General features: G+C 46.9%; 1 protein-coding gene across 3 annotated transcripts; it reads right to left on the reverse strand.

Moving 5' to 3' along the window:
• Positions 1 to 949: 949 nt before the first annotated feature.
• Positions 950 to 6,969, reverse strand: LOC130121166 (ankyrin repeat and SOCS box protein 9-like). 3 transcript variants are annotated; one of them, XM_056290023.1, is made up of 7 exons: positions 6,690 to 6,969; positions 6,467 to 6,546; positions 6,274 to 6,381; positions 5,373 to 5,523; positions 4,968 to 5,102; positions 1,317 to 1,508; positions 950 to 1,178 (listed from the first exon to the last, which is right to left on the reverse strand). In XM_056290023.1, the coding sequence occupies exons 1-7, from the start codon at positions 6,772 to 6,774 to the stop codon at positions 1,000 to 1,002; spliced, it is 930 nt and encodes a 309-aa protein (XP_056145998.1). In that variant the 5' UTR covers positions 6,775 to 6,969; the 3' UTR covers positions 950 to 999. The 3 variants fall into 3 exon arrangements, with proteins under 3 accessions (XP_056145998.1, XP_056145999.1, XP_056146000.1); XM_056290025.1 differs by having other exon boundaries at positions 1,036 to 1,207; XM_056290024.1 differs by lacking the exon at positions 6,274 to 6,381.
• Positions 6,970 to 13,392: the final 6,423 nt, after the last annotated feature.

The raw sequence follows: 13,392 nt of genomic DNA on the forward strand, positions 1-13,392 counted from the left end.
GTCCTTCGTTGCGTGCCCTGCAGAAGACTGCGGGTTGCACCGCGCAGGCCTTAAGCCCACTTATTAAAGGCTTTTTAATTTCTGCAGAGCCATTTGCCTTGGTGCTTTCTGGTTATGACTTATTGATCACAAGTACAAGTCTAACACCTCTCTCTCTCTCTTCTTTTTTTTTTGGGGGGTCTTACACCGAAAACATCATCGAAACAGGAAACCAACAATTAAAAGGCTTTTAGACAGGTCATCTAAGGTAAGTAGGTACACCCACACATGCAGTACGTGTGATAACTGCCTTACTTTGAAACGTTAAATTGAAGTTGCGGCTGCAACGTTGGTCTACACACACTGGTTTCCCGATCCAGTTTGAACCTGGGGGGGGGGGGGGGCAGCATCACCGGCCAGCCAGCTGTGACGGTCAACAAACGGAGAGCCACTGGCTCCGCGCCCAGGGGCCCAAGCGTTGCTACCATAGATAAATGGTGATGATGCCCAACAGCAGATCTTCCTTTCTCTAGACTAAAGCGATATTTTCCGACGCACCCTGTCAATCAGTCCTTGCGGGGGGGTGGGGGGGGGGTGAAACATTTTCAGGGGATGAAATTGGTTCTCGACACCCCCCCCCCCCCCCCGATTTCAGATCAATTTGTTCAGACGAACCCACCAGAAATGAGAAACCTATCGCCACTTTGACAATTGGACTATCAGCTCTGCTATGGGCTTCTCCTTTCTAAGGTGATGCAACTGCGCCCCCTACTGACTCGGATATGAATAGAACACTTGCAGGGGCGTCAAACTCCGGGCCTCGAGGGCCGCAGTGTCTGCAGGTTATTTGTTGCGACCGTGCACTGCATCACCTGATTTCACTAATTAGCTCGCCTCCTGGATCAAGGAGGGAGAGGAACTAGTTTAGACAGGTGGTGCAGTGCATGGTTGCAACAAATACCCTGCAGACACTGCAGCCCTCGAGGCCTGGAGTTTGACACCCCTGCTTTGGACTAATGACTAGAAAGGCTTTTCAGCCATAGGCTGATAATGGATCAGGTCACCCAGTGTAACCGACTGGTAGAGAAGATACCGTTTCAGCTGTGTGGGTACGTGTAGGCCATGAATACCCCCAATCCTCTTCTTGCCCACAGTTTTCCTGATGTATAGGCGGCACAGTTGCATTAGACAGGGGACTCCTGGGTAGGCAACAAGGGAGAGGCATGAGCTAGGACATAAGAGACATCTTCATTAATTGGCGACATCAGAGCCCTAATTAAAATGGCACGTCAATTTTGGCAGTCTGACTAGTTTAGCAGCTGTCGGAGAGGAAATACCTCTGTTGTTTCCCAGCAGCCTCTCCGCCGGGCTGTTGGGGGCCGCGAGGTCCAGGGGTCGCTTGCCCGCCGGGTTTCTTAGAGAACCGTCTGCCCCGTGTTCCAGCAGGACGGACACCATCTCGGGGCTGGAGAGGCGGGCTGCGACGTGCAGGGGGGAGTCACCGGCCACGCTGCAGTTCACGGCAGCACCTGAGGAGGAGAAGGAGCCCACAAAGGCCACTTAAATGCCATGTCGCGCACGGGCTAATGAGGTATCGTGTCCTTATTCTACGTCATTAGGGCATGACAACTTGGAAAGTGTGTGAGTGTGAATATGGGAAATGATTATCTGCTTTGGTGGAAGGGCTAAAGTGGGACCTTTACTTTTGAGTGTGGATATCGGTTGTGTGACTGTATTATGGAACCCGACGAATTTAAGATCATTGTGGAGTATGAAATTGGTCAAATGTGGCTATGAATTTTTAAGCTGCCCTTTGCAAAATTGCATTGATTTGTTTGATTTAAAGAGTGAGATCTCATTAAAAAATAGTATTTTGGGATAAATGTCACTATCCAAACCATTCACTACGGTGCAGACAAGGTCAGGATCATCACACCAATGGCACTGTACCGAAAGCTACAATCCTGAGGATTTACCTGCAAACAATTGTCCTTTCTTTTTTTTTTTTACTATCACTTGTGCGTTTAAGACAATTGTCAATCAACTGATATCCAAATCGTGAACGCTTTTTTTAGTTGCACATTTTAATGGTTACTGTCAGGTAGGACTTTACCAGAAAAGGTGTTACGGTGCATAATGTTTTACATCTTCACCATAACAGCCATTTACGGAATAATACGGCAGGTAGAGTTGAGTTTGAAGAATCAAAGTTATTGTGGCTGACAAGCAAGTATGGCGGACCATGCTCAGAGAAGGCCTTTACCAACAGACACTATAACATCAACACCTCAAACACATGGTTGAACCATGTGTTTGAGTTCAGCTTGGGGAAGGTGCTGACATAGTGGCTACATGGCTACTCGGCTTCATTAGCATCCATCCATCCGTTATCCGAACCGCTTATCCTGCTCTCAGGGTGGCGGGGATGCTGGAGCCTATCCCAGCAGTCATTGGGCGGCAGGCGGGGAGACACCCTGGACAGGCCGCCAGGCCATCACACAGGCCCGACATACACACACACATACATTCATACCTAGGGCAATTTCAGTATGGGAGATTCACCATGCTGACCTACAGTGCATCCGTAAAGTATTCACACCCCTTCACTTTCCCTACATTTTGTTATGTTACAGCCTTATTCCAAAATGGATTTTTTTCTCATCAATCTACATACAATACCCCATAATGACAAAGCGAAAAAGGTTTTGTAGAAATTTTTGCAAATTTATTAAAAATAAAAAACTGAAATACTGCATATCCAAAGGAGTTGAATCGAGTGCAACTGGACTTGGTATATATCCGTGAAGACGTTTCGCCTCTCATCCAATAGGCTTCCTCAGTTCGTGCCTTTCTGACTAGACCAAGCTAGTCTGACTGGCTGGTGATGAGACTCAAAATTTATCCTCTTGAAGTTGTTGTCAGAGCTATAGACGTCCATGGCTCTTTGGTGTACCGATGTTTGGCCGCACTCGCGCCTCTTGGATGAGAGGCGAAACGTCTTCACGGATATATACCAAGTCCAATTGCACTTGATTCAACTCCTTTGGATAACCATGACCTGGATGAATGAGAACATTCACAGACATGAAATATTGCATGTACATAAGTATTCACACCCTTTACTCAGTACTTGGTTGAGGCACCCTTGGCAGTGATTACAGCCTCAAGTCTTCTTGGGTATGAAGCTACAAGCTTGGCACACCTATATTTGGGGTATTTCTCCCATTCTCCCCTGCAGATCCTCTCGAGCTCTGTAAGGTCAGATAGGGAGCGTCGCTGCACAGCTATTTTCAGGTCTTTCCAGAGATGTTCAATGGGGTTCAAGTCTGGGCTCTGGCTGGGCCACTCAAGGACATTCACAGACTTGTCCCGAAGCCACTCCTTCGTTGTCTTGGCTGTGTGCTTAGGGTCGTTGTCGTGTTGAAAGGTAAACCTTCGCCCCAGTCTGAGGTCCTGAGCGCTCTGGAGCAGGTTTTCATCAAGGATTTCTCTGTACTTGGCTCCATTCATCTTTCCCTCAATCCTGACTAGTCTCTCAGTTCCTGCCGCTGAAAAACATCTCCACAGCATGATGCTGCCACCACCATGCTTCACTGTAGGGATGGTATTAGCAAGGTGATGAGAGGTGCCTGGTTTCCTCCAGACGTGACGTTTGGCATTCAGGCCAAAGAGTTCAATCTTGCTTTCATCAGACCAAAGAATCTTGTTTCTCATGGTCTGAGAGTCCTTTAGGTGCTTTCTGGCAAACTCCAAGCGGGCTGTCATGTGCCTTTTACTGAGCAGAGGCTTCCGTCTGGCCACTCTACCATAAAGCCCTGATTGGTGGAGTGCTGCAGAGATGGTTGTCCTTCTGGAAGGTTCTCCCATCTCCACAGAGGAACGCTGGAGCTCTGTCAGAGTGACCATCGGGTTCTTGGTCACCTCCCTGACCAAGGCCCTTCTCCCCCCATTGCTCAGTTTGGCTGGGCGGCCAGCTCTAGGAAGAGTCCTGGTGGATCCAAACGTCTTCCATTTACGAATGATGGAGACCACTGTGCTCTTCGGGACCTTCAAAGCTGTAGAAAGTTTTTTGTACCCTTCCCCACATCTGTGCCTCGATACAATCCTGTCTCGGAGGTCCACAGACAATTCCTTTGACTTCATGGCTTGGTTTCTGCTCTGACATGCACTGTCAACAGTGGGACCTTATATAGACAGGTGTGTGCCTTTCCAAATCATGTCCACTCAATTGAATTTACTGCAGGTGGACTCCAATCAAGATGTAGAAACATCTCAAGGATGATCAGTGGACACAGGATGAACCTGAGCTCAATTTTGAGTGTCATAGCAAAGGGTGTGAATACTTATGTACATGCAATATTTCAGTTTTTTATTTTTAATAAATTTGCAAAAATTTCTACAAAACCTTTTTCACTTTTTCATTATGGGGTATTGTGTGTAGATTGATGAAAGAAAAAAAAGGAATTTAATCCATTTTGGAATAAGGCTGTAACATAACAAAATGTGGGGAAAGTGAAGGGGTGTGAATACTTTCCGGATGCACTGTACATGTCTTTGGACTATGGGAGGAAACCGGGGCACCCGCAGGAAACCCACACAGACACGGGGAGAACATGCGAACTCTACACAAAGGACGGCTCGGGACGACTCCCAAGGTTGGACTACCCCAGGGCTCGAACCCAGAACCTTCTTGCTGTGAGGCTACCACGCTAACCGCTGCGCCACCATGCCGCCACTTCATTAGCATATCCAATGCAATTACCAGTATCACCATAGATGTTACTAAGTGAAAGAAAACCACAATCTTTAGGATCTTGGCTTTAAACAATACCATGGTGTGAATAAATCCAAGCCATAGCATTTTGATTTGCTGTAGTTAAGTTAGCCCTCAAAAATCCTGTATTTTTTTGGTGAGGGATGTGTCAATTGAACATTATGTTAACTAGCTTGCTCAAAAAAAAAACCCCAAAAAACAGGAGAATTCATACCCAGTTGCAGCAATTTCTTCACCGTGTTCAGCTGCTGGTTGATGCACGCAATGTGGAGAGGAGAATCCGATTGTTCAAAACGCTGATCTACATCTGCGCCATGCTTGACTAAAGTTTCAATGCACTCCGGGTGACCTGGACAGAGATACAGGCATCATCAGAATGCGGTGTGGTGCTGCATGTTTTGAGAGCTGCTTCAAAAAAACCTGCTTGCAGACGCGATCCTCGGGGAGGAATACGCCACCCTGTTAATTTGTAGCCGAAAGCACAAACAAAATGTCAAAATGTAAATCTCAGACCACTTTGTCTGCTGCATCGGCATTCTCTGCACATTTGGTAAGCACCGGCGAGGCAAAGTTCAGCGAGAGATGATCTGTGCGCATGCTGAAGACGGTGACCTCTGACCTTTTGCTGCAGCTTTGTGGATGGGAGAGTCAGACATGCCGGTCCCCGTGGACGTGGCGCCGTTTTGAAGAAGCAAAGAGACACAGGTCAGATGGCCCTGGGCACAAGCCTCAGAGAGGGGGGTTTTTCCATCCACCGTCGGCAAGTTTACCTGACGTGGATCAACAGACGGCAAAGCAAATACTCTGAGACGGCTCACCAGCACACCTCCGCTCAAATAATCCCAAAGGAAATTTATTCATTTTTTTTAAATTAAAAAACCCAACCAGGCCGTGCTAAAGGAATTCCAAATGGGAAAATAGATGTTTCACACGGTTGCATACCATCTCTGGCGTATTACTACTGTGCATGTCGGTATCCTGTGTTGATGACTGGTAATATAATCTAATAAGAACAAAGTAGAAAAGCATAAGTAACAACTTTATCTGTGAAATTCACTTTTTTTGGGGGTACTTTTTATCGCATTTTTCGAATTTCATCTGATCCAAATGACCTTGTAATGGCGCAAACTGAGTTGTTATCCTTATCATGGAGCATAGAGGACTACCACAACAGACGCGTTACTTTATAACCAACACACCACCGTGGTGAAACAACAGCCGTATTGTCTGCAGATTTGTGGTCGTTAATGTGTTACTGTCTTGTGTTTCTGTGACCCCGTGTGCATGCATGTGTGTCGGCCTGTCTGTGTGTGTTGTTAATCTCCAACTAATATGAGCACATGGGGTGAAATCCAGCAATAATATCATTGGAATCAAACAAAGGCTTTTCTTTTTCTTCTTTTCTTTCAACAAGGAAAAAAAAAATACTACAAAGTCTGCGGAATGCCGCTCAAATTTGAATTTCCTCCAAATTAGTCACATTTACCCAAACTTCCACCACACCGTAATGCTTTACTGACATTTGCCCCATTTTCTATTAGGAACTTGGTACATCCTGCGTGGCCTTGTACACATGCCCCGTGGAGAGGGGAGACTTGGTTCAGCGTGGCCATATTTACACAGGCTCCCTGTGAAAATGACAAAGTCGAGTCAGTGCAATGACTTGCGTTTTCTCGGCATCGACTGGAAATGGTGCACCCCGGCACACCGTACCTGGGCAACGAGTCCGTGCAGAGTGAGGATGTGACCGTTAAAGGCTGCATCGTGAAGCGGAGACCAGTCTGATTCAAGGTCTTGGTAAACAGGTGTTATAAACAAACGTTAAACTTATCAGCATACGTTACCGTGACTCGGACACGGCATTTAATTAAGGTTAAGCAACATTTAATTGTCCAACTGCAGCCTAAACGAGGGCGTACATCCAGCTGTTACTCACCGCTCATCAGAGGGTTAGTGAAATTAACAACAGGTCCAGCTCGATGCGCATTGTCCTGTGGGCTTTCTTTGTGGCCGCCAGACATTGTTTTCAATGGAGATCCCAAAAACTGTCCTATGACCCGGCTGTCTCCTCGCCTCACAGAGTTTGGAACAACTGACGCTGAACTGTGGGCTCACGTCAAAGCAGGTTTCATAAACTGCCGTGTTTGTGCCATCAAAGTACTGTACCACAGCTCTCTGATGTCATTTCCTTTTAGACAATGAGTCTGCCACGCAGGAAACAGACTGTTTCAGTACGGTGGTATGGAAGGCCATTTGCACAAGTAAGGTCTTAGAAATTTAGTGTCGTTGGTTTTTAACCAAGGCAGAGGCAGAGAGAGGGAGGGAGAGAGAGGAGGCCTGCTCAGCAGGTCTGTAATCTGACACCCTTATCACAGACCATCCACACCCATCGCCTTCAGCTACAGAGATGGGCGTTGAGGGGCGATGGAGGATTGGACGAGAGGCTGGGAAGTAAAAAAACAAAAACAATTTTTTTTTTAGGGAGTTGTTCCTTCGCTGATGTAAGGCTGTAAGGACAGGATGTATGGCTGCATAGCCCACTAAGGCAAGTTTGTGATAATGGGCTACACAAATAAAAGTGACTTGAATGAGGAGATGGGAGAGAGAGGCGGGGCTGATAACTTGAGCATTTCCCACATCTGTAGTCTCATAACGTGTTCGTGAGAGGTGCTTGTCCATTATATAATAATGCATCATGAATCCTGAACCTTGGCTGGCTGTGGTTGTGCAGCAAAGCGAACTCTTCCACGTCACGGTTCTTCTCCTTTTCAAAATTTCCTTTTTTATCTGATATGTTATATTGGGGTCTCAACACATTTAAGTGGATAGGTTACCGGTATTTGAAAACCAGCCTGCTTCCACAACTTCCCGAGGAGAGGCGAGGGCAAGATGATACAAGGATTTGAGGAGCTCCACAACCAGCAGATGGCAGCAACGGAGCAGACCTCCAGCAGGCCAACATGCATTTTTATTATCCCAGAGGGCACAATAAAATCTCACATACTACTGGGCCTAGCAGACTGATTTTTTTTTTTTTTTTGCAGTTATGACTGAATGATCAAGAACCTCTCGTGGTTGCGGTGAATCAAAACCTTTGAAAAACATTTGTTCTCGCCATGGACAGTGGAACGATATCGAATTAGTCGAGCCCATCAGCCCCCCCCCATCATCATCACCATCGGCAGTCACTCGGGGTCGAGTATGACTGTCCTCCCTCTGGGTCCCCAGGTGGGTGTAGAGGCCGATCCTGGAGCTGCGTAATGGGAGGACGCCTACGCATGACAGCTTTTATTTGGAGTGGCTGATGTGCCTGCAGCCACCACATGGTCTTTGGCAGGGGGTAGCCAGAGTCAAATGGCATGGAGAACCAAGATGTTTGGGGACCACCCTTTGTGGCAGCCTTCATCTGCCTTCACTGCCACTGTGACCTGGAGACATCTCCCGCCAGTTCCGCTGTTGAGGTTTTGTTGGCTCGAGCTTCGTCTGGAACCTCCTCGTTGACCTATCCACCTTGGGTGACACACACACTTTGAACCAACTTGCCTTCCAGAGCCACTTTTACAATCGTTATGACACAACAGCTAACACATTATTAACGGACTAGAGTGAGTCCTATTGTATAAAATTCCAAAATGTCAAACTCACCACTGCTCTTTAAATATTGCCTAAGAACTGTCTCCGTCTGTTGTTGTGATGGATGAAGTCCCTGGCAATCCCCAAAACATCCACTGTTGCCAAAAACTCTCTTGACAGAAGTCCCCCTTCCAACTTTCGCTGGCATTGCCCCCAAAAAAAATCTGTTATTTTCCGGCGTTTCAGTTATTTTGTAAGAGCTAACTAGATAACCAGTGTGAAGTGGTGGTTTAACGTTGGCTGTATGAAGGGAGCAGCATGGGTGTGTGAAAATTAGATTCCGGTCACATGACCCAATTAGCCAATACATTTTTAGATAACAGAATTTATTGCTTTCTGACAGGCTGTGTGGGGGCAAATAGGGAAGCGGTGTATGATTATATGTGGCTATCAATGGATTCTAATTTTCTGATGTTCAAAAGTAGGTAGGGCCCGGGCCCTGCCGGTTCTGTGGTCCATGGTTGTCGCTACCGCCGCTCCCTCTCTTCGCGCACTCTACGAACGTGTTCTCTGTCGCTGCCCAATCTAAGTCAACCGCATGCACGCGGGACTCACATCTACGGTTGACTTCATTCAGACAGTGACATGATCAGAAGTTATTAAAAGAATTTTGATAATCCAAAAAAATGCAAAAGTTATAATGGAACAACTTCCTCTCGGTGGTAGTCAAAACAGGAAGTGTTGCATATTCTTGTCTCTGCCCGATCTGAGTCAACCGTGGACGTGAGTCATACATGCGCGAGTGTAAATGGTTTACCCAGCTTTATTATTTTATGAAAATAAAGACAGGGTTAGACCACAATAGTCGACTAGCAAACCTTTTCTTTTTGGAATGTGCAAATTCATATTGGACTTGGTCACATTCATCAAGTCCAATTTATTTGTATAGAGGCTGCACATCCACAGACTGACAGGTAAAACGTTTTTATTATTAGGTATATTTTTTTAGCTTGAGCGCTGCATATCAAAAACTTTTTTCCATATTTCCCATTCAATCGACTGGGGCACTGTGCAAAAGTCTTATAAACACTGGTTTCTCTGTCCATGTGTGCATGTATATCTGTCTGCTGTTAATCTCGCACACTACTGGGCCTGTCAGCCTAATAATTTTTGTGTACAGTTAAGACTGTAGAATCAAGGCTCTCTTATGGTTGCTTTGAAAAACCTGTTTTATACCGCAATTGAGCGCTAACTCTGTGGCAGTAAAATCCCCCCCCCCCCCCACAGGGAGGAGGGCGTGGACCCTTTTGCAATGGAGGTGCGGTTATAGACGCCAGCATAATTAACTGAACAATAAATATAAGCACGCACACACACGCAGCAATTACAGTAAAATGATCAGTATGCAGTGTATACTGCAAGCTCGGTAAGATGGCTAAGTTAGTAGTTAATGTCATCTTCTGATTACTCAACTTGGAATAAACCCATCACACAAACCCAACCAACATCCAGCTCTGTAACAGCAAGCCAATAACAATCGATGCCAAGGCAATGGGCAAAAACAAACTGTAGCCGCTCCACCTAGGCCGAGACAGATATTTTGGTAGCCTGCACAGAACAAGCACACAATTCTAATGGAGCGTCCATTCATAAATGAGCACAGAAAACAGACACACAAATAGGCCTAAGGCTAGGGCAACAGCTTTACCCTGTGTTAATTTGATTCCAGCCATTATCCAAACCGCTTATCCTGCTTTCAGGGTCACGGGGATGCTGGAGCCTATCCCAGCAGTCATTTGGCGGCAGGTGGGAAGACACCCTGGACAGGCCGCCAGGCCATCACAGGGCACAGTGTCCGACAGCAGTGGCATGGTGGCATTCTACTGTCAATAACGCATTCTTTGGCTCCTCATCTTTCCGGATGCTGACATAAACTCCCTCATGGCCTTGGCAGCTCTTGGGGCCTTCAAGAATGTTCCCAAAGGTCGTCAAATATGACCATGGCAAACCTGGATCGCTTTCATGAATCCCAATAGAATTCCCAGCCTGTCACTCCCAACATTTAATCAAAATTCATTCCATCATTAATACATATCCCTAATCGAATCAAACGTATTCTTTCTTACCATTAACGATGACCAAAGGTGTCTTTTCCTCCTTGCCTTTCTCTGCGAATTTCTCGACAATGTTTGTTAAATCCACCTGGCAAGCACGCCGGCCTTCAATGTTGAGAATCGCTAGTCCGGAGTCCGTCCCGGGACATGTTGCTTCTCAAGATAGTCTTAGATGACCTTACAACCAGACTTAGATCGTCTGCAATAAGATATTTGAGAAAAACCTGCCGTTTTTATCCCTGGGGAGAGGTCCCTCAGGTTTGCACAAACCAGGCATGGCTGCAGGATTTCAGTTTTGGGTGGGCCAGGCCCATCCATAATGGGCCTGGAATTCCCTAAGGGGGGTCCGGGGGCATGCTCACCCGGAAGAAAAATCTTCAATATCGATCATTTAAATGCATCAATTTGGTGCATTTTGAGACCAAAATCGAGCTAGATAGATTAACAAATGTAATCACAAAAAACCCCTCATAATTCATGCAACATTGACAAAATGAGCCAAAATGTTAAAAATCAGTGCAAAATATTGCTTGAACAGCAGCAGTACCATCACTTGCCAACGTTGAAAGCCAGTGAGTGACCATTTTGAACTATAATTCTATCACTGACCGACCAATAGAGGGCGCAACAGGTCTGTGACCAAGCAACCACAGCCCAATCAAAGGTCCCTGTCCCAATACCAACCCTACGCGCTACCTAGAGTGGTGCAGTTTGGTAGTACAGCGCTGCGTAGGGCATGCGAACTCCCCTTTGGGAAGGAGGTTTAAATGAATTGAATTGGGACGCCTGAGTAACGCGAGCAGAGCAGCGAGCCAGTATTCAGAACTCGCTCATAACGTCATCTGTCATGTAAAGACACGCTACTAGAGTTCATTATCAATCACTGTCAATCACAGTCTACACATCTCTATGATCACAAGACGGTGGCGGAGAGGAAGAGCGTGGAGTTGTGGATACCAACTCTTGCTCATCTCCTGGTTGCAGTGACGACTCCGAGTCTGACACCGCTCGTGCACGTTTAAAGAACTTAAACAACGCTTGGTATGGCAGTTGGAACTAGCCTAGCCTAGCCCGCCGGCGTCGAACGTCACATCACGTGTCTCGTGAACTTGCTTGCGCATGAACATCAACATATAAAATTGTGTTTATAAAAACTATTTTTTAGCACAAAATCACGCGATTATTGGCTGATTTATGACTAAATTAAAATTTGTAAAAAAATTTTTTTTGGGGGGGGAGTAGGAAAATTGTAGGGTGGGCCTGGTGAAAAGTGGGCGGGCCTAGGACCGTCAGGCCCACCCATAACGCCGTGCCTGGCACAAACCCGAGTCCACGCGTGGTCCCCTTCACAGCGGGATCTGTTCAATGCGCCCGGAAACTAGCTCTGTCTAATGGATCCCTGTTGGCGCCATTTGTAGAGATCGGGGTGACCTCCGCGGATTCGACCGAGCGGACTGGACGAACGCCGGACAAAAACCTTCATAGCTCAGCTGTAGGACAGGCGTTGTTGTGGTGCAGGTCATGGCTTCGGCACCGAAAAAGGGGATTATTACAAGACTTGGCGACGACGGTTCACACGGGCGTCTACCTACCCGCTACCTGAATACAACCGGAAGTCCCCCGCAACAACGGAAGTACTGCGTCACCAAAACGGACGTCTAGGCAGCGGTCGTTACATACCGTTCATCACTTTCTCATTTGGTGATGTAAACTGCTAATAAGACACGTTAGCCCCCTAGCTAACGGGTCTGACCCTTTAGCCGAGCGGTTAGTGACGTCGCCTTGTGGTGCAGTACACCCCGTATTGAATCCCGCACCGGGCAAGAAAATAACCGGTTACATTGGCGGCAGCGGCGGGATCCGGAAGTGTGCAGATCCTCAGAAGTCTCTTCGGAGCGCGGGAAGAACAAAGCGCGAGGGCGCGCTTCCGGGGAGGGTGACGACTGTAAACTACTAATAAGACACGTTAGCCCCTAGCTAACGGGTCTGACCCTTTAGCTAGGGGCTAATGTGTCTTGTTAGTAGTTTACAGTGAGTTTCTTACCTCCTCTTAATTACCGTCATTAGGCTCAGTCTCCATGTTCACCTGTCGGTCAGGAGGGGGGTGCGGCTAGTAGCGTTAGCCTCCATGTTGCTAACAACAGATGCACCTACGTGTGTCCCGATGCTATCTGCATTAGCGTCCCCGGCATTTATAATCGCCTTCGCAGCCACACAAATGTTTAAGATATTTTCAGCAGTTTTGCTTGATTTTTTTTTTTCTTCTTATTTTGCCGTTTTTGCGCTCCGCTCGGGTACTTCCGCTCGCCGCCGCAGAGCCGCCATTTCGCGGCCGGCGTTTCGCGTGACGTCTACGCGAGGTTAAAGTTCAAAATCACTGGGGCGACTGTGATTGGATAACACAGGCTACCATCTTTTTTTTTTACATCATTGTAAACTACTAATAAGACACGTTAGCCCCTAGCTAGTTCTTGCCCGGTGCGGGATTCGATACGGGGTGTACTGCACCACAAGGCGACCGCTCGACTAAAGGGTCAGACCCGTTGTCTTATTACTAGTTTACATTATTATTCATTTTAAAGCAATTTTAAGGTTGACGGCACAATAAACGCTTGCTTTCTTTTTTATTAAGAAATATAAAATATAAAAATACGGGTGTTAATTTGTTGTATCTGAACACCGGAGAAGGGGCGATGAGGCCTGGTGGAGCGCACTCTTCCAGCTCATGGTGGAGCCCCATAATCCCTTGCAGCAGGCCACATGCTTACCGGGCGAGTGACTTCGTGCCATGTCAGGGAGAGTGTGTATGGATTAGATTGCCACTGCGCAAATCAAATGAATGCCCTCTCTGTGTTGAACAATGAAAGCTGCTGCTGCTGCTGCTTTGTTATACTCCTACACAAATCTGCTTCTTAACGTTCACCTCCCTTTTGGTTTTAGAGCTCCGTCCAA

The sequence above is a fragment of the Lampris incognitus genome, chromosome 11 (genome assembly GCF_029633865.1).
Source record: "Lampris incognitus isolate fLamInc1 chromosome 11, fLamInc1.hap2, whole genome shotgun sequence".
In the NCBI taxonomy this organism is placed as follows: domain Eukaryota; kingdom Metazoa; phylum Chordata; class Actinopteri; order Lampriformes; family Lampridae; genus Lampris; species Lampris incognitus.